Source organism: Alnus glutinosa, chromosome 14 (assembly GCF_958979055.1).
Source record: "Alnus glutinosa chromosome 14, dhAlnGlut1.1, whole genome shotgun sequence".
In the NCBI taxonomy this organism is placed as follows: domain Eukaryota; kingdom Viridiplantae; phylum Streptophyta; class Magnoliopsida; order Fagales; family Betulaceae; genus Alnus; species Alnus glutinosa.
Genome location: NC_084899.1, coordinates 3,259,208 through 3,280,287, shown reverse-complemented (window position 1 = coordinate 3,280,287; position 21,080 = coordinate 3,259,208). Strand labels below are relative to the sequence as shown.

The window sequence follows — 21,080 nt, the reverse complement described above, 5'->3', positions numbered from 1 at the left end:
TCTATTAAATAGCATTATTCATCCAATTATGTAATTTATTTTTTACTTTTTATTTATTTATTTGTGCCGCGCTTGCGTTTTTAATGGTTTAAAAATGTTAGAGACGTTGCCCAATTATGTAATTTCATTCCTTCATTATATAATAATGGAGGTGGCATTAGCAAATATTTGAGTGTGTATAGCTGGCCAACAATTATTATTCGAAGAAAGAAACGGTCAAACATACAAGAGCCGTGTACGCTAATTGAATCATAAAATATTTTTGTTTACTTTTGAATATTAACAGACCAAATTATGAAATCAATTAAAAACATAAAAAATTTAAAATACCTTAATGCGTTATTAAGGAATAGTCACGTTGATCCCTGGAGTGGAGTATATTTTATAATTATAAATTACGGGTCGAAGCGTTTAAGAGACGAAATATGGTTTAGAAGAAAGCTGATTCATATCATATTATATCAGAACATTTTTTTTTTTTTTTTAAAAAAAACACGGTATATAAAGCATATTAACAAACGGAGGCTCTGAACACAAATAAAACTGGTTTTACTTCTACTTTAGAAGACTTAAGTGGCAAGTTGTTTGGCAAGCAATGGGCTGTCAATGAAGAGGAGGATAGCTTGAGAAGGCTATCATTAAGGCTGAGGTATGACCATGTCCATATGACTCACATGGCATTGCCAGCTCTGCTTTCCAAAAGAACATGTTAGGAAGAGATGCTCATGTCATACCATGTGGCCCATTGCGGCAATTTGGAACATTTTTCTGGGATATGATTTGGATACTATACTATAACCTACCAGTCTTCTTGACTATACTTCTTCCTTTTCTAATGGATGATGGATGATTGCTGGCTGGCTTTTCTGACTATGTGAACTAAGATAAGAGTTTTAACTTGAAATTTGGCTAAATAATTACTCTAGCTAGTTGAATAGGAATGCTCTTAGAATGTTAGGTTTAATCGAGAATGGGATATATATATATGTGAACAAGTAGAATTAAATACAATTTTGATTTAGTGAAGGACGAAAGTTGGGGACCATATATATGTGAAGGGGGCATGTAGTAGGATGCCTCATTGCCTCTCGTGGGGTACACAAAAGGCAAACAGACAACCTGGGAACCTTCTCCCCAGTCCCATGCTGCTGCTCTGTCTGCAATTTTGGCAGGGAAAGTCATTGTTTTGCAATTGAATTTCTCCAGAAAGCGTGTTGGTACGATGACATCCATGAAAGGTTAAGGAACACTATAAAAGAGCAGAAAACAACGATCAAGAGAATATATTGTTCAAAGTATTGGCTGCCTTAAGATTTAAGAAGGCTATGACTTCGTTTGTTAAAACACTATGGACATTTTTTTTTTTTTAAGAAACAATCTTTCTCGCTAATAGAAAAACCTTCAAAATGCATTAACAAACGGACTCCATGATTTATAGGGAATAAAATCCTTTGTATTTCAAGTTAATGATCCATTTTATGGTAAAAAATGTGTTTTTATTGTATTTAGCGATATACATGATATCCCCGAGACTACATATTTACCGTACAGCAATATATACACTATTAGATATTTGAAATCCATTCAAAAAGGTGCACATGATTTGCTATCAAGCGATCAATGGTAAACAAGACCAAAAAGGGTACCTATCTCTAACCCACAAGTCGTGTCAAAATTGGATTCTAGACCCGTCTCCCACCTCAAATCTCAAAAAGTCAGGCGCAATTACAACATTTATTACTACTTTCTGATTGGTTAGTAAGGTCATGCTCACACTCAATCATCTATCAGCTTGAAATGTTAGTACTAGTACTAAGCAAAGAAGCAAACGATGAAAGGGAAATATTTGTCTGAATCCTACTTTTTTACTTTCTGGTACTTTACAGGACTCTGATTCCTTATGCAATCAACAAAAGAAAACACCACTTTTCACACGCCAGAAGGTGTAGAATCAGATTTGTTCTTTCGTGTTCTTGGGAAATTGGAATGCATGCTACCCTAGGAATTTATCTGGTGTTTTCAATACACCGAAAGGTTGGCCATGTCCTGTACGAGGTTGGAAATCTTTTCAAGCAATTGAATTATGAATATTGTTGGTACAGTTTTGGATTTGGTGACTCGTTCCTTTTTGATACACTCTCTTCGATACCTACAAAACAATAAGAAACTTGTCGGGTGTATAAGAGAACTTGAATATCAGAGAGTTTTGATACTTGGGGTCGTGGTTTATTTATAGGCATGTAGTTCGGATATAATTGAAGTGCTTTAATTATTGTTGAATATCTTGGTGGGTCTCAATTAGTTTAATTAATAAAGTTTTATATAATCCAATAAAAGATTTAGGATTGAGTATCCACATTCAGATTACACTTAAAAAGGGAAAAAAAAAATGAAAACCATTTTAAAAGTTGTTAAACCCAAGTCTAACAACAAATTAGAGGTTGGGAAGCTATCTGAACATGCTTCAGGAATGAACAATTTCTGAATTAAGGGAAGGAGAAAGCTGCCTAATTTTTTGGAACCACGGATATTCCAAATTAAGAGTTGTAGTAGGTGGTAAGCCCCACCATACCGAAGGGCCCTTGAGGCCCACCTACTGAAGGGCCTCTAAGCCTACTTTCCGAAGAACCCAATCAAATAAGGGAACTCCTAGGGCTTGCTCACCTAAGTTCCCATGGATTGACTTGGGGTCAAGTCAGCCATACGGAATTGAGGGCTACTAGTATGCCAAAATATCGATGGGCTCTTGAGGCCTGCCTACTGAAGGGCCTCCAGAGCCTGCTTACTCCAAATATCAAGACAAGTGGGCCAAGGAGAAATCCACGGGCCTAGCCCAATGATCATCTCGGATCCTGGACTCGAGTACACCTATATTATGGTAGGACACTCCACACTCGACCCACCCTTCTTGTTACGTCACATAACCGCCTGCCCAAGCCAAATGACCTCCCCCAATATTCTCGGAGAATATCTTCCGAAATCCCAGGCACAACGAATTTCAAGTGAGAGAACTGTACATCTATATTAAGAGATGGGGGGTCTTTCCCATCAGGTATGCACATTCTTTCTCTACTCACACTCTTAATTCAGTTTTCCTCTCTCAAAGAGCCCTCACTGGCTTAGAAGTCGGAAGCTCCCCCGATCCACTGGAACCAGTGGTTTATAGTGACCTTTTCTATCTATTTTGCAAGAGCCTTGTTGCCGGTACGATCGTCCGGAAAATTGCTTCAACAATAGGCAATCACTAACAATAAAACGGGTCAAAACTACGTCTTCTAGTATTTCATGCAAAAACCGAGGTAGAGAAGGGCAATATCCGACTATATTTGCAAAACAGTATTGCATACTTTGAGTCTCAACTTGAGGCAGATCATGCTTCGTCGTGATCATGAAATTTAGGGTATTTGCATGATTGGCATCAGATATCATTGCATTAATTCTAAGTTCACAGAAAAGATGGAACAACAGTTCGATTTTGAACAAATACAGGGAAAACGACGGAAGCTCAAGGACAAATAAAAGCAGTTTCTACAGTGATTGAGTGAAACAAATAAAGGCAATGCTTTAAAATCTTAGCACATAAATAGCTTGCTGGCAGTATGGCAAACATTGAAGGATGGATAGTTATTTCTTGGAGAGATGTGAAAGAAAAATTTATAATTCACACACACATCATGAAAATCAAGGAGAAATATTTAATGTCAGGGCCGGATCTCATCGGAGGGCATTACTTTGAGTCTTTGCTTGTGACCAAAGTTACAACTCTTCATACCAATGAAGAAGTGAAAAAGGCATCCAAAATTGCAAACCTACAACAAATTTTGTATAAAATCCCACGGGTGCTGATAAAAGATTTATAACGCTTATATTATAACGTCAAAAGAATATGATACACAACTATAATTAACTTAGATAAATAGACTGAGGCAACAATTCAATGCATCGGCCATGAGATCTCATTCAAGTGCATCAGTAGTCTTATCTCCAATGTGGAACTCATTTTTGTAATTGTTTCCAATTAAGTGATGAAGAAGCACACCTGCTGCAACACTGACATTTAAGCTCTCCACAGCCAAAAAGGACCTGAACTCTTCACCGGAGCACCCGGAGTTTGTTTCTGCTGTATCCGTATCATTCACACCACCAGTGGATAAGTCCAGAGGAACATTTCCAGGGATCCTAAGCAACTGAGTACATGATCTCTCTACCAAAGGCCTCAACCCGGTACCCTCACTGCCCAAGACTAGAATTGTTGGTGCACCCGGCAAAACCTCATCCAAGGGAACAGCTTTTGGAGAAACTGAACCCCCAAGAACTCGCCAACCATTTTCAGCTGAGGTTACTAAGAACTGCATCATATTCTTGCAATACCTAAGCTCCATTAATTCAAGTGCGCCTGCACTTGCTTTGCTCACAACACCAGTCAATGGAGCTGAATTCTTGGCACATAACACCACCCCTGAAGCTCCAAAGAAGTATGCCGATCTAATGATTGCCCCCAAATTCTGAGGATCTGTAACCTCATCCAAAGCTACCCAAAGAGAACCTTTACCTTCCTCCTTAGAAATAGGGTCCAATTCCTTTACTTTTACCATCTCCAATGGAGAGGCATCTAGCACAAGACCCTGATGGGGGCGGTTGTCAACCACCATATTGAGATCATGCTTTGATGCTTCCCTTATGCTTAATCCAATTTTTTCTGCCATCCTTAACACTTTCTCAAACCCTTTTTTGTCCTTCTTCTTCCGATTGTTATTACTCAAATCTAAACCTTCTTGGAGGTACAATGCATAAAATTCTCTTCTTTGAGCTGACAAAGCAGCCAAAACCGGACCAACCCCATAAATCCCTTCGCCAACCATTTTAGGCACTGACGATTCAGTAGCCTCTTTCCATGTCTTTCTACCCCAATTTTCCTGCTTATTCCACCTCTGTAACTCAGGTTTCTCAGATCCAGCCTTTACATCCACCATTCCCCTGAACCTATGCTTAATTTTATCCCATCTCGGATCATCGTTGGCCTCTACTTCTCCTCCTCCTTCTTCTTTATCTTCTTCAGAACTTCCATACCTATCAACATAGCCACTTTGCTGATCCCCTCCCTTATCTACTATTCTATTCCTACCTCCTTCACTCCCTTCTGTCAACCTACGACTTTTAGCCACAAAATTTTCCGCTGATTCCTTCCAAGAAGAACGGGCACTTTTCATTGTTGTTGCTTCCTCCAACCTTTTTGCCGATTCCTCCCAAGAAGAACGACTCGTCTTTGCAGAAGTTGCTTTGTCCGACCATTTTACTTCTTTAGCTCTATTTGATGCCAACCAAGGAAGAGTTTTTCCAGCTCTCAACACACCATTCTTTTCACCATCTCTCTGAGTATACGAACTTGAAAAACTTGGAGCTTTAATCAAACGGCAACACTGGATGGCACTTCTAAGCCGAAACCCGTTTCTGGGTTTCACTATATTGCCCATTCCCAGGGTTCTATAATGAGAACAAGTTGAAAAATCCATGGATTTCATGACACGGGAATCTCCAAGGGTTTTGATCCTACTGGGGTTTAACGGGGGTTTTGGATAAGACCCAGTGGGCAAAGATTGGGGCTTTGAGTTGTGGAACAACTTGAAGCATCTGGGTCGTGAATAAATCCTAATAGCCAAGGGAAATGCCTGGCTCTTCGTCAAATTGGTATACATTGTGAGCATATAAGAAACTAAATAACTATAACTGAAACCTTAAAACGCGAAGTCAGAGAAAGAAGAAGAAAAACCAAGACAAAACGAAACTACTTCAATCTAACTAGACAAGAAGAGTCTTACGTTTCAGATGCGGTGGTTGGTACCCTTATCCACATCCCATGGAACGCTTTTGTTGCCACCTCCCAGGTTTGAAGCGAGGGTATCTATCCTCAGTAGGGCAAGAGCCAGGAGGCTTTTGATAATGGTGGACAGGTTAGACGACGTCGTTCTCAAGTCTAATTCAACACTGCAGAGAACGACGCCGCAAAACTGGAAGCTCCTGATATTCCCCGCACGCACGAATAAGCCTGACCAACGCAGTTCGGCTTAAACGACAAAAAAGGAAAATACATTTCCTCTCCAAATTAACATTTAATTTGCAATATCTTTTAAATTAATAATTATATCAATATTTTTTTCAAATTGCATCAAATTATTAAAAAATTTCAATGTATCCCTTTTATCTCGAAAAAAGACAAAAAATATCCTAAAAATTTTGGTAGTTTGAAAGTATTTTTGTCATTTCAAGTACATTAACAAATTTTTGTTAGTATTTTTAAGAAGATAAAAATAAAAGACAAAAAAAACAAGATTTTTAACCGAAAGAGCAAAAAGTATTTATTATTTTTATCTATTTTTAGAAAATAATAATTAAATATAAGAAATTATATGCCGTAAAATGAAATACTCTAAAAATATAGGACGAATAAGGTACAGGCTGTACAGCTCGTCTAATAGTTCAAACGACGTTGGTTCAAAAAAAAAAAAAAAAAAAAAAAAGTTCAAACGACGTGACGTTTTTGGGAAACAAAAAACGCTCGTCGTCTCGATCAAGCTCCAAACCCCTTCCCCAAGTCAATATATTTTTTCATTTTAAAGAACTTTCTGACCACTCTGTCATAATTTTCCTCGTTATTTTTCCCAAAAACTGAAAAGGAACGTCAAGAGAAGAAACCCTAGAGAGACTCAACCATGGGGACGCCAGAGACCTCGAGGGAGCCCTGCCCGGACCGAATCCTTGACGACATCGGCGGCGCGTTTGCCATGGGGGCCGTGGGCGGCTCGGCCTTCCACTTCCTCAAGGGCGTCTACAACTCCCCCGGCGGGACTCGCGTTCTCGGCGGCTCGCAGGCGGTGCGGCTCAACGCGCCGCGCGTCGGCGGAAGCTTCGCAGTCTGGGGCGGCCTCTTCTCCGCCTTCGACTGCACCATGGTCTTCGTGCGCCAGAAGGAGGACCCCTGGAACTCCATCGTGGCCGGCGCCGCCACCGGAGGCTTCCTCTCCATGCGACAAGGGCTCGGCGCCTCAGCTCGATCGGCGGCTTTCGGCGGCGTCCTCTTGGCGCTCATCGAAGGCGCCGGGATCATGCTAAATCGCATGTTCAGCGCGCAGCAACAGATTCCCGTGCTCATCGAAGAGCCCGGGCCCAATATGCCCCCGCTCCCGAGCTTCATGGGCCAGGCCCAGAACATGCCGGAACCGGCCTCGGTGACCGGGTCGTCTTCTCCGGATTCGGGTTCGGGGTGGCTTGGAGGGTGGTTTGGCGGTGCGAAGAAGGAGTCGTCGGCGGGGACGAGTAGCGGAAGCGAGACGAAGATCTTGGAGAGCTTCGATGCGCCTCCCGTGCCGAGTTTTGAGTACAAGTGAAAAATGGAGGTATGGTTTTGGACCAGGGAAGGCGAGGGTTTATGTTAGGTTTTGTATCGGGCTTGCAATTTATATTACAATTGTTCTTCTTTCGGTAAGATTATAGTAGTAGCGCTGTATAATAATGCTTCTTTCTAACGTTGTATTTTTGGATTTTGATTGGGAGCTAAAACATTTATTGTGTTTTGGGTTACTATTCATTGATGGTTTTTATTTGTTGTTGGGAGCTGGTGGTCTTGAATGGGGGCCTTCAAATTTTGCTCGCGTGTATAAAATATCGGGTTTTCAGCAAAAAAGGCTGTATCTTTGTGACTGTAATTTCGTATTAGCAGAGTCACACTGTTGTGACTTAGCGCATATTTCTGCCAAGTAATCAAGTTGTGATTGCATTGCTTGCTTTTTCACTTTGAATTTTGCTTGTTTCATCATTTCTATCTATTAAGTTTGCATCTCTAGTCTCAAAAACCAGTCTATATTTGTTTTTTTTATTCTTTATTTAAAACTTTATTCCGCATTTGTACTCAATCGAAGCCCTTCTAATTGGACAAATAGACATTCAGTACTCTTTATGAGGTGAATGCTTTTCTCGTTGTGAAAGTTTAGAACTTGATACTTATCAGTTGTGAATCATGTTTTTGTGGAAGCTTAATATAATGTTTATCCAGTGGAAGCATTCCTTTCTTCTCTTTTTGACAAATGTACATTTAATTCTAAGCTCTTTATGCAAAATACTAATGTATGAATCATTCTGCAGATCATGGAGGTTTTGTGAATAATTGTCTTGTAATGTATAAACTGTGATTGCCTCTTGAGTCTTGAGAATAATTGAGTTCTGAGACATACGTAATGCTTTTTAAGCTTTTATAAAAGTTGTGTTTTTATTCTAACCAATTGAAGAGTATATTTGAGCTTTAAATTGAGGATTCCCACTGAAATGATTTCCCAGTTTTCTTAAAACATTATGAAAATGTAGAGTTTTGTGCAATTAGGTAATATCAGGATTTGCATATATGACTTGTAGACATCCTTATAGGCTTATACTGCTGTAGGATGTATGGTTATCTGTAGCACACGTGGTAATGCTTAACTTTTTGTATTGGTTGTGGTTTTTTGTTCCATAGTCTCGTGTATGTCATGTTAAGGCCTTATTGGTTTACACCATCAGTCTAAAATTGGATGATGAGTAAGTTTTGTTGACATCAATAGATGGTGGATGAAATAGCAAGTTGAAACAACCTCTTTTTAACTACCTAATTGTGTTATCCTCGATGCATGCATTATGCACCAATCTATACTTGCGCAATATCTAAGTTTTCACTAACTTGATTGTTATTTTGATATTTTTATGCATAGGCAGTTGCACATCTATATGTTAATTAGATATTTTCCTTTGTAGGTATTTCTTTGATCTACAATGATTTGCAATACCCTTGTCACTCTTTCTCCCCAATTGATGAAGTTGTTTTCGTGGTTATAGCTTTAAATATGTATCTTCCTTGAGAAGAGTACTCCAGCTTTGCCATACTTTTACACTTGTGACTGGTAGGCAAGATTTTAATTCTCTCCTCAAAGCTTGAAAGTTCCCTAAGAGCCAAACATTTTACAATACGTAGTTTGTTACAGTTGTAAATTAGATGCAAACAATCGCTATGTTGTAATGCTGAAATTAGATGCAAACAATGGTTATATCTTTGGTCTGTTATGGTGCCAATCTGCATTTTTTGGTGTGTTTGGAAAGAAAGAAATCTTAGGTGTTTCGAGGATTTGGAGAGTTCCATGGAGGATATTTCAGCTTCGTTTTTTCATACGCTGTATCTTTGGATATGGCTTTTTTGTCCCCACTGTCGATCAGCTTTGCTGATTTTCTAGTTCGTTTTTCCATTCATAATTATGTGTTTTCTTTTGTATACTTCCGGTGTACTTAAGGGCGCCTTACGCTTTTAATATGACTAAATTTCCTTATAAAAAAAAAAGAAAATCTTTGGTCTATTATGAATAATTGTGTGATGTTTTTCAATTTTGCATTTAGGTGATGGCATGCTATAATATGCCAGTTTTCTAAGTGAGATTATAATTTCTGACCTGAGAACTAGTTCCATTGTTGGGTTTGATTGATCTGGTATGCCATCTGCCTTTTGTATAGGGTGGAGATTTAACCCTTTTCTTTGTATACTTTTTAATAACTGGTATGGGAATCAGTATTATTACCCGGTTGGATTCAAGAATTGAATTGCGTCACGTCACATCACATCAGTATGTGAGTATGTGTGAAATGAGTTTGATAAATAGGTGTAAAGTGTAGTATTACTCTTAAGGAGCTGACTAGGCAAACCTCGGAACATCCGTTCCTTTCACTTGATCATGGTAGCTAACATAATTGAGTAGGAATCTATCTAGTTTGACTTGCCAAAATATTGACAACCTGCCAAGGGCCGAATGGCAGCCTAGAATTGATGCTCTACTTTAGTAAGTGCCAATTTGTTTTGTTTAGTTTGGGCCATATTTTTCTTGGTGATATTTGATATTTTGGTTTATTAGAGGTGTTAGAGGTATATTTCAGTTTTTGCTCAAGTCTCCAAAGCATGCATTTGCACATATGGCTAGCTCTACCATTCCCCGGTGCTTGTGGCTAAGCATAGATTTAAAGTGACGACAAACCAGCAAGCAAGAAAAGAAGCAAACTATATAGACAAGTTTAGAATCGCCTATTTCTCCCTCCCTAACGTTACATATTTATCGGAGTCAAAGTTTTGCCCATGCCTCATCTCTTCCATAAATGAGGATTATTCCTTGTTATCAGGTTCAAATTTTACAGAAATTGGATAATCCAATTTGGCAAAGGAAGGGATATGGCTTTTTGAATAGAAGGGTTCCAAAGAACACGTAATACTCTCTCGCTATTATATAATTAGAACTGGACAACTACTGGAGCGGGCTTTTAGAGAGAGAGAGAGAGGGTCCCGAGAGTTTTTTAGAGAGAGAGAGAGAGAGAGAGAGTTTAAGAAAGAGTTTGGGTGTTTGGGGAGAGGGGGGAGTCTCCCTCCTCGCCCTTATAGGGTGGGGGAGGTTTTTTGTTCCTTCCGGTTAGATCCAGTGGAGTTTAGGTGTCTCCCAGTCATTAGGACTGTGGAGTTTTGTTCCCCCGAATTAGATCCGATGATGGCTGATGTTCCCTAGCAGAAGACTTTACAGATTTAGGTTGGGGAGCGACTTTTTGATGTGTCTCCAGCGAAGTTTTATGACCGTTCTTTTTTTGGTTTTCTTTGGAGTCAGATATGTTCACTTCGGCTGGATTTTCGAAGACACGCGCCTCTCCATGGTGGTCACTGGCTTCTTCTGGTCCAGTAGCCTCCAGCCACGGCCGTGTCGATTTTTCCTGCTCGGCGTGTGGCCTGCACGCGCCAGGGAGGTCACTCCTTGGACTGGCACGTGTGGGTTACGACTTATCTTCCAGGGCGTGACTGATGGTTTTTTCAGTGGTTTCGGGGTCTTCTGGCGGTCGTCTGCTGCAGAGGAGGTTCTCGGTGGTGGCGCGTGTTCTACACGCACCGTCGCCCGTGACGGCGTTTTCGACGTTGATTCTGTTTTTTGGCTTTTTTTTTTGAGTTGTTTCTTGGTTTTTTTTTTTTTTTTTTCCTTTGCTTTTCACAGTTTGCCTCTGTGATGCTTAAATGTTACCAGACTATTTGTTGGCTTAGATGTTAGATCTGCTATCTTTTATTTGTTGATTATGCTTAAATGTAAAGAGTGGCTCAATGCTGTCTATGTAATGTTTGTGTATTGTTTAGATTGCTGTTTCAAGTCAGATTTATTTGGCTTAAGGTGTAGAAGGTCTTGTACATTTATTCTTTGTATTTACTCTTGGACTTTCTTTCAGTAATATATGATAGCACATGCTATTTGTTTCAAAAAAAAAAAAATACTCTTGCTATTAAAAATGAAATTGGCAAGACAAAGTAGGCCGTTAGATGAACCAACCAAGTGCAAGAAATATTTGTAATCGTTAGATGGACCACGCAATTCTATGTGATTTGATGGGTATGCAAAGAAACCTCCTTCCTGTTCTATTTCTTGATCGAGTTAAGGGGTATTTTTTTGAAAACACTAATATTTTAAAGGTTAAATTGTAATTTTGTTAAATGCTTAACTGTATTTTTAAAAATTATCGCTATTTTTTAATCGCACTTTTTGAATTCGTAAACTCAAAAAGACTCTTAATAATTTTTGGATCAGCCATTTTTTTTTTTTAAAAAAAAGAAAAAAAAAAAAGAAATTTTTTTTTACTCTATCTTGCCGCATTAACTTTGTACAAACGTAGTATGTGACATTATTCTTGTTCTTGTTTTCGGAGACACATATTTTGTATATTAAGTTATAAATGGTTTTGGATAAAACCTTGTCCTTTATAAATTATAATTACTATTTTTGGAGATAAATTGAAGGTGAAAACGAAAACATGGTAGAGAATGGAGAAGCGAAGTTCTAGAGTCGAGGAACTAAAATAACGTATGACGGATAATACTGATAAATTGATAATTCAATATAAAAGTAAAAGTACAAATGCCACTTCCTCATCTACTCCGCTCCCTCTCCCACGCTCCCACTCGCTCCCCTCCCTTCCTCACCCTCCTCTGCCGATCCATGGCCACCGAGCCCATCAGCCCATCCACCACCCGCGTGGGATGGATAGGCACCGGCGTCATGGGCCGCTCCATGGCCTCCCACCTCATCAACGCCGGCTACACCCTCACCGTCTTCAACCGCACTCTCTCCAAGGCCCAGCCCCTCGTCGACATGGGGGCCCACTTGGCCCAAAACCCCCTCGCTGTCGCCTCCCGATCCGACGTCGTATTCTCCATCGTCGGCTACCCCTCAGACGTCCGCTCCGTTCTCCTCGACCCCACATCCGGCGCGCTCTCTGGCCTCCGCCACGGCGGCGTCCTCGTTGACATGACCACCTCGGAGCCCTCTCTCGCCGACGAGATCGCCGCCGCGGCTGCCTCCAAGGACTGCGCCGCGATCGACGCCCCGGTCTCCGGTGGAGACCGCGGCGCCAAGAACGGAACCCTCGCGATCTTCGCCGGCGGGGACGAGACAGTAGTCAAGCGTCTGAACCCGCTGTTTGCCCTTCTGGGTAAGGTTAATTACATGGGTGCCCCCGGAAAGGGGCAATTCGCCAAGCTAGCGAACCAGGTGGTGATCGCTTCGACGATGGTGGGGTTAGTGGAGGGGATGGTGTACGCGCACAAGGCTGGGCTGGAGGTGGGTCTGTTCCTGGACGCCATCTCGACGGGTGCGGCGGGGTCCAAGTCGCTAGACTTGTACGGGAGTAGGATCTTGAAGAGAGATTTGGAGCCTGGGTTCTATGTGAACCATTTTGTGAAGGACTTGGGGATATGTTTGAAGGAGTGTCAGAGAATGGGTCTGGCTTTGCCCGGGCTGGCTCTGGCTCAGCAGCTCTATCTGTCGCTCAAGGCTCATGGGGAGGGCAGCTTGGGGACCCAAGCGCTTATTTTGGCTCTGGAGCGGCTTAATAATGTTTCGCTTGAATCTGCTCCGGCGGCGGCTCCTTCGTCTTAGACTGGTACACATTTTTTTTTTTAATGTTTATGGGGGCGATAAAGATTGTATAGTGGTTTTTTATGATTTAGTGTATCAGCCAATATTTGCAATAGTTAACATATGTGATAAATTACATTTCCCTTATGTCTGGTTTGAGAGTTGCACTTTCTCCTTGTGTTTGTTATTTCTGCTCTTGTGTGTGACATTTTGGATTTTTGTGCTGGTGCTTTCTGTAAACTTAAAGAAAATTAGGGTAAAATGCCTTACGCACTTAATGCCTAGGTCTTGTATTGATGAGATATGTATAGATGTTACATACTGCCGTGTATATGGCATGTTCTATTACAAAAGATCTATTCTATATTTACAAAGACAAAATAAGGAAAGGAGGATCATGTCCTCATAGGCAATATAACCATTGGCTTGTATGGAATTTATGAGGGGATGCTAGCCGTTGTAGGTGGGATATGGTAAGGATATTTGGTTGTCTAGTTTAGGAAATCTCCCTTGAATCATGGCTGACGGCTCTAGGGTTTGTGAGTGAGCTGTAGCGGCGGCTAGGGTTTGTGTTTGTGTGGAAGGTTCGGGTAGGCTTGTATCCTTAACACCCCCCCCCCCCCGCAAACTGATGGGAGGGACGACCGGAAGTTTGTCATGCAAGAAACAGAACCGATCGGCAGGGAGGCCTTTGGTGAAGATGTCGGCGATTTGATCAAGAGTTGAGATATAGTGTAGTTGAATGTCTCGGTTGGTTACTTTTTCTCGGATGAAGTGGATGTCAACTTCAATGTGCTTGGTGCTGGCATGTGAGACGGGGTTGGAGGCAATGGACAATGCTCCGGAGTTGTCACACTAGATGGTTGGTGGAGATGGAAGAGATACTTGTAGTTCTTGGAATAGCATACGGAGCCAGTAAAGTTCTGAAGTTGTAAGGGCCATTGCACGGTACTCGGCTTCGGTGCTGGAGCGGGAGACAACGTGCTGCTTTTTGGCAGACCATGATATGAGATTGGAGCCGAGGAAGATGCCAAATCCAGTGGTGGAGCGGCAGTCGTTGGGGTTTCCGGCCCAGTTAGAGTCACAGAACCCTGAGAGGTGGAGTGATCCTGGAGTGTAGTGAAGACCAAAGTCAATAGTGCCTTTGAGGTTACGAAGAACTCGCTTAGCTGTTGTCCAGTGAGTGGATGTGGGGCTGTGCATGTGCTGATAGAGTTGGTTGACGGAGTAGGTGATGTCTGGACGAGTGAGAGTAGCATATTGTAGAGCTCCAACAATCTGGCGGTAATCAGAGGGATTGGGAAGAGCATCGCCATCAAACTTGGACATTTTGGATCCGGTGGTGCATGGAGTGCGGTATGGCTTGGAATCAACCATGCTGGTGCGGGTAAGGAGGTCCTGAATGTACTTGGATTGCCGCAAGTGGAGTCTGGTTGAATCCCGTGAGATTTGGATGCCAAGGAAGTAGGAGAGGGAGCCGAGGTCTTTGATGGCAAAGTTAGCCTGTAACTTCGTGATGATGGTTTGGATGGTGGCCATATGATTACCTATAACAATAATATCATCCACATACACTCGAAGGAAAACATGAGAAGCATTAGAGTGATATAAAAATAAAGAAGGGTTCACTTTAGAGCTAGAGAAGCCAATTTCTAAGAGAGTTTGAGAGAGGCGGGTGTACCAAGCCCGAGGAGCCTGCTTGAGGCCATACAAAGCTTTGTGTATTTTGCAGACATGGTGGGGAAAGGCAGGGTTCACACAACCTTGCGGTTGTTCCATGTAGACGTCTTCATTGAGGAAACCAAGAAGGAATGCGTTGGAGACATTGTTTGATAGTCCAGCTGAAATTAACGGCCAAAACTAAGAGTAAGCGAATGGTAGCGGGTTTAATAACGGGGCTGAAGGTGTCATGGTAGTCAATACCGCAGAGTTGGTCAAATCCCTTGGCAATGAGGCGAGCTTTGTAGCAGTCGACATTGCCGTCTGGTTTTTGTTTTATTTTAAACACCCATTTGTTGCGAACAACATTGTGATGTAGAGGGCGATGACATAAGGACCGAGTATTATTATGCAAAAGAGCTTGAAATTCAGTAGTCATGGCAGCAACCCATTCGGGTTTGGAGGCTGCCTGCCAATAGGTGGATGGTTCAGGTGAGAGTATGACAGAGTTATAAGTAAGTAAAGGATGTTTAGTGAGGATGGAGGTAGGGCCGGAGGGACTGACGAAGGGTGGGTCTGGGGAGGCAGGCAGAGAAGGGGGTGGTAAGGTGGGTGCAAGAGGGGAGGATGGTGGGGAGTCAAGGGTTGGGGGCGGAGGAGAAGAGGGAGTGGGAAGTGAGGGTGAGGGAAGGTTAGGAGGTTGGGAAGTGCAGATTTGGGCAGGTTGAAAGAGGATAGGAGGTGTTGAAGGTGTGGTGACAGTACAGGAACCAGAGGGAAGTTTGGGACCTTTAGAGGGGAATTGAGTTTCATTGAACACTACATTGTGGGAAAGATAGACTTTTTGAGATTGGGGTTCAAGGCAACGGTAACCACGTTGATTGGCTCCGTAGCCAAGGAATATGCATGGTTTACTTCGAAAAGCCAGTTTGTGTGAGGCGTATGGACGAAGGAGTGGGTAACATAGGCATCCAAAGCTGCGGAGTAGAGTGTAATCTGGTTCTTTCTTGAAAAGGGTGAAGAATGGGGATTGGTTTTGGAGAACATGAGTAGGTCGCGGGCGGCTTTTTTCGCGTGGTTTGCGGCTCTAGGCAAGATCCTAACGGTGGATAACCTTAGGAAAAGGCATGTCATTGTGGTGGATAGATGTTGCATGTGCAAGAGAAGCGGGGAATCAGTGGATCATCTTCTCCTTCACTGCGATGTTGCATACGCTATGTGGAGTGCTATTTTTTCTCGTTTTGGTCTGTCTTGGGTTATGCCTCTGAGAGTCCTTGACTTGTTTGCGTGTTGGTGGACGGCTGGTAGGTCGAGGAGTGCTGTTATTTGGAAGATGGTGCCGACATGCATTCTCTGGTGTGTTTGGAAGAAAAGAAATGATAGGTGTTTTGAGGATTTGAAGAGATTCTCGGAGGATATTTTAGCTTCTTTTTTTCATACGTTGTATCTTTGGACGGTGGCTTTTGTGTCACCGTTGTCGTTTACCTTTGATGAATTTCTTGTTCGTTTTTCACTTTCTAGCTAGGTGCGTTCTCTTGTATACTGCCGGTGTATTTAGGGGCGCCTTACGCTTTTAATAAGACCAACTTATTACTTATCAAAAAAAAAGAAAAAGTAAGTGGTTAATAAGAAAAACAGAGGTGAGGAATGAATCGACCTAGTATTTGGTAGGGAGGCCAGATTGTGCAAGAAGTGTTATTACAGTTTCGATGATGTGTTGGTGTTTCCTCTCAACAATCTCGTTTTGTTGAGAGGTCTGAGGACATGTGAGGCGATGAAAAATGCCATTGTTAGATAAAAATTGTTTGAAAGTAGTGGATGTATATTCTCCACCATTATCAGTTTGAAAATATTTAATTTTAATATCAAATAAATTTTCAACTAAGAGCTTAAATTTGATAAAGCAAGAAAGAATATCACTTTTATTAAATAAGGGGTACAACCATGAAAAATGACTAAATTCATCGACAAAAATAACATAAAATTTGCAGCCACTCAAAGATGGAACTGGGGAGGTCCAAACATCTGAGTGAATGACTTCTAACGGAGTAGTAGACCCCCTAGTTGCTGTGGAAAAGGGTAACTGTTTGGATTTTCCGAGCTAGCAGGACTCACACACGGAAGAAGGGCTGACTGGACCGAGGAGAGGAAGATTGTGGGAACGTAGAAGATGCTGAAAAACTGAGTGAGACAGGTGACCCAGCTGTTGGTGCCAAACCATGTCATTTGTTTTGACACCAAGAAGGGCAGTGAACCCGCTACGTTTATTCAAGGAGGAAGGATTCAGTTTGATGGGATAAAGCCCATTTTCATTGGGGCCGTGGAGCAGCACAGTTCCTGTCAAGTTGTCCTTCACAGTGAAATCAACGTTAGTGAGAGCAAACCAACATTTATTATCTTTGCAGAATTTGTTAATAGATAATAAATTGGCAGATGCTGAATGGCAGTGCAAAATGTTTTTGAGTAGAAAATTATGTAAAGACGATGTAGGAGAATGAACTAAAGAAGAACCAATGTTTTGAATAAGCAGACCTGCTCCGTTACCTACTCCAACTGCGAAGGACCCGTCAAAGGGCTGAGGATTGGTGAGATTGGAAGATTCAGCAGTGACGTGTGTTTGCTCCAGAATCTATGAGCCAGTCTTGAGAGGTTAGTTCCTCATTGGCTTGAGCTGTCATGGCGGCGAGTTGCATTGTAGGATGGGGCCCTTGGTATGCAAAGTCCATGCGATGGAAGCAATCCAAGGCACAGTGACTGGTTTTGCCGCATATCTGGCAGGGAGAATACTATCTTGGAGGAGGAGGAGGAGAGGTTTCATGATTGGAGGGCTCGGTAATAGGGAGAGGAGGAGGCAATAATGGGTGATATCGTGGAGAGAAATTGGGACTATGTCGTGGAGAAAAGGGAGGATTATGAAACTGGTTGTGAGGCGAGGTGTGACGGTACTGTCCAGGGGGCTTTGGGAAAAATTTTGGTTTTCTGAAGTTGGGATTGTTGGTGTATGAAGGTCTGGTGCGGTGAGCATGGAGAGCAAAGGAGCCAGCTTCAGGTGCAGTGGTGTGTTGTTGATTTTGGAGCAGGATTTCATGGCTGAGGAGTTTAGATTGAAAATCATGAAATGATGTTTCTCGATCATGAAGGGTGAAAGTAGTGATGAAGGAGTTGAAAGTTGGATTGATGCCATTGATGATGAATGAGATGAGATGAGATCATCATCATCAACGGGCTCACCGATTGCAGAAAGTTCGTCAGCCCAAGTCTTGGCTTGGTTGAGGTATTCAGAGCAGGTCTTATTCCCTTGCTGCAAGCCTTGTAACTGACGCTTGAGATGGGAGATTCTGGACCGAGATGTGGCAGCAAACCAAGTTGCCAAATTGCTCCCGGCAAGCCGTGATGTTTTTAAACCGTACATCGACGGGACCAAAGAGGGAGCAAGAGAACAAATGATAAGATTGAGTAGTTGTTGATCTCTGCGCAGCCATGAAACATAGGCTAGATTAGGTATCTGCGCATCGCTAGTTGCATTGGCGATGAGTTGTGGGGGACATGGCTCGGATCCATAAAGTAAACCTTGAAGGTCATAACCACATAGAATAGGTTGGAATTGAGCAACCCATCCTAGGTAATTAGGGCCCTCTAGTTTGATGCTGCCCAGTTGTGTAACATTGGGCATGAATTTAGGAGTTGCAGGGTTGGGGTTGGCCATGGAAGAGCGTTGGCTACTGAGAGGCTCTGATACCATGTAAACTTAAAGAAAATTAGGGTAAAATGCCTTAAGCACTTATTGCCTAGGTCTTGTATTGATGTGATATATATAGATGTTACATAGTGTCGTGTATATGGCTTGTTCTATTACAAAAGATCTATTCTATATTTACAAAGACAAAATAAGGAAAGGAGGATCATGTCCTCATAGGCAATATAGCGGTTGGTTTGTATGGAATTAATGAGGGGATGCTAGCCGTTGTAGATGGGATATGGTAAGGATATTCGGTTGTCTAGTTTAGGAAATCTCCCTTGAATCATGGCTGACGGCTCTAAGGTTTGTGAGTGAGCTGTAGTGGCGGCTAGGGTTTGTGTTTGTGTGGAAGGTTCGGGTAGGCTTGTATCCTTAACACTTTCGTGCTATTGTTGCATATTGTGAAATGAACAAGTTTGGGAAATGGAGATATGGCATGATTTGCTTATAATCTTTTCCTTTTTTTTTTTTTTTTTTTTTTTTTTTTTTTTTTTTTTTTTGCTTATCATGAAATATCATTTTAAAAAAAAGAAAAGCAAAGCGCAGTCAAGCACGCAAAGTAAATCTTTTTTTTTTTTTTTTTTGGCTTATCATGATTTGCTTATAATCTTTTGCAACGGCACCCCCTCCAAATCTCCCCTTATTTCATCTTCTTCATGCTGTAACAAATTGTCTTCAATCTTCTCTCTCTCTCTCTCTCTCTCTCTCTCTCTCTCTCTCTCTCTCATCCCAGACCTAGCGTCGGCGGGTGAGAGCGCGTCAAGCTAGGAGACCCATTCTCTTCGCTTCTCTGCTCTTCGTTGTGTGGGTTCCTCTCCGCCGGCGATCATTTAACTTTCTTTGGGTCGGCCGTTCTGTGATTTGGGGGTGTCTTGAGATGGAGAAAAGTTTTCTCATGGAGTCGAAGATTTTTGTCTTCTCGGTTCTGGATGGGGTGTCAAGGCTAAGGGTGGGGGAGAAGAGAAAAAGCTTTTCCGGCAAAATCGTCATCAGTCCTCAATGCTCGGAGTGGCTTGCATCGACGATGGAGATTCTTTTGGGTTTCCCGGAAGATCAAGAGTTCATCAAATCTTTTAGGGAAGGGTCGAAAATTTTGATTGCTCGGAGAGGTAGTAACCAAGCTGGCCGTTACTTAGAGGCAGTAGTATTCGGGTTGGGCGGCTGGAAAGGACTCATTTTGATCCTGGAAGGCCGTGGTGGGCGGGGTTGGCTCAAATTCTCAGACGAGCTGAGAAAGGCCGCTGTTTTCCTTTCTGCCAACGTGGGAGGCGGATCTGGGTCCCCGTATGTGTCGGTCAAAGATGAGGGGAAGGAAGAAGAGGCGAAGTTGGGAATGGTTCCTTGTTGGAAGGGTCCCTCCTTTGTGGAGGTGTTGAGGTCAGGCAAAGTGTCTTTCGTGGGGGGTAGTCGTTCTAGGTTGAGTGCTGTGTCGGTGGAGCCGTGTGTTTTGGATCTTTTCCCGTCGATGAGGCATGTAGAGGACGATTTGAGAACGGCGGTGGATTGCTTCTCTCTGGAATCACCTCCGCTTGACCTGTTAGACAAAGACCGGCTTATTTGTCCTCTGGGTAAGAAGCTTCTCTCACATTCGAATTTGAAATTCAAATTTTCTAATGCGCGGCTCTTTGAAGATGTAAAGACATCTATGGTGGAGCTACGGAAGCGGTTGCTTAATACGTTATATATTTGGATAGCGTCCCATCATAGCTTGAATGTTTTTACTTATGTAAACTTTTTAAAATTATTCTCTGTTCGTCCCTTTTAGGGGTTCTCTTGTATACTTTCCATGTATAAGGGTTGCGCCTTTCTGCGCTTATTTTTATAAATTGCAATTACTTATCAAAAAAAAAAAATTCGAATTTTCTAAATGTTGCACGTAGAGCAAGCTGGGCAATGGGTCTAACTTGGCTCTGGGCCAGGCTGTAAGGAATATTTTGGACTGTTTTGTCGGGACTGGGCTGGGTCGTAAACGTTCGGGTTTTCGGTTAGCCCGTCTCTTCCCGAAACTTTTAGCCTCCTGTACGTCGAGAATTCAGCCGGAGTTGACGCCAGAGATTTCTTCTGGGATTCCTCTGGTCCGTCTTTCTTCTGGTGGCTTGGAGGATGCTTCGTTGGATACCATAGAGGGTGTGGGTATGACGTTGTCGGGTTCGCTTGGGTGCCCTCTTTTGCCAGAGACCTCTGGGGGCTTGAGGAAGGCAAGAGAGGAGCTTGCTCTTGGGGTTTCTCCGGTTTTGTCTTCTTCCAGGGGTGGTTCCAGCAGCTCGCCGGGTGTTGGGTCTATGGTTGGCTCGCCGGAAAGGATGGTTCTCCCTTCCTCATCCTTGGAAGATCCCAGGTCAAAGTCTCTGATTCAATACAAGCGTAAAGGGAGGAAGCCGAAGTCGGTGGTGGGTCAAGGAGAACACGAAGATGTGGACTTCTCAGGCGGGGGTTTCTTAAGTCGAGCTCGTCCTCTCGTTCACAGGCAGATCGTGGTTTCTTAGGCCAGGGTTGTTCTAGTCCTAGTCGAGCTCGTCTTCTCAATTCTATGGAGTGGTCTCTGTTTTGCTCTTCAATGGGGATCGGGAAGGGGAAAGAGGTTAATACTGTGGCTTACCTCTCTGCCTTGTATGAGGAACATGGGCGGTGGGATAAGATTGAGGATTGAGAGTTTTAGGGGCTTAGGGTTGGGTTGTCTTGTGGGTTGTTTCTTGTCGCGTTAGTGGTGAGGCTTTTGCTTCTTGTATACTCTGTTT

General features: G+C 42.5%; 4 protein-coding genes across 4 annotated transcripts; 2 read left to right on the top strand and 2 right to left on the bottom strand.

Annotated features, from left to right (window-relative positions):
- Positions 1 to 3,640: 3,640 nt before the first annotated feature.
- LOC133858054 (uncharacterized) lies at positions 3,641 to 6,024 on the bottom strand. The gene has a single exon (XM_062293479.1). It carries the CDS (start codon positions 5,703 to 5,705, stop codon positions 3,957 to 3,959), a length of 1,749 nt encoding a protein of 582 aa, XP_062149463.1. The 5' UTR covers positions 5,706 to 6,024; the 3' UTR covers positions 3,641 to 3,956.
- A 596-nt stretch (positions 6,025 to 6,620) lies between these two features.
- LOC133857941 (mitochondrial import inner membrane translocase subunit TIM17-2-like) lies at positions 6,621 to 7,585 on the top strand. The gene has a single exon (XM_062293334.1). It carries the CDS (start codon positions 6,711 to 6,713, stop codon positions 7,383 to 7,385), a length of 675 nt encoding a protein of 224 aa, XP_062149318.1. The 5' UTR covers positions 6,621 to 6,710; the 3' UTR covers positions 7,386 to 7,585.
- A 4,344-nt stretch (positions 7,586 to 11,929) lies between these two features.
- On the top strand, positions 11,930 to 13,091 carry LOC133857601 (probable 3-hydroxyisobutyrate dehydrogenase-like 1, mitochondrial). The gene has a single exon (XM_062292868.1). It carries the CDS (start codon positions 11,946 to 11,948, stop codon positions 12,963 to 12,965), a length of 1,020 nt encoding a protein of 339 aa, XP_062148852.1. The 5' UTR covers positions 11,930 to 11,945; the 3' UTR covers positions 12,966 to 13,091.
- A 708-nt stretch (positions 13,092 to 13,799) lies between these two features.
- LOC133857508 (uncharacterized mitochondrial protein AtMg00810-like) lies at positions 13,800 to 14,723 on the bottom strand. The gene has a single exon (XM_062292776.1). The coding sequence runs from the start codon at positions 14,721 to 14,723 to the stop codon at positions 13,800 to 13,802; it is 924 nt and encodes a 307-aa protein (XP_062148760.1).
- Positions 14,724 to 21,080: the final 6,357 nt, after the last annotated feature.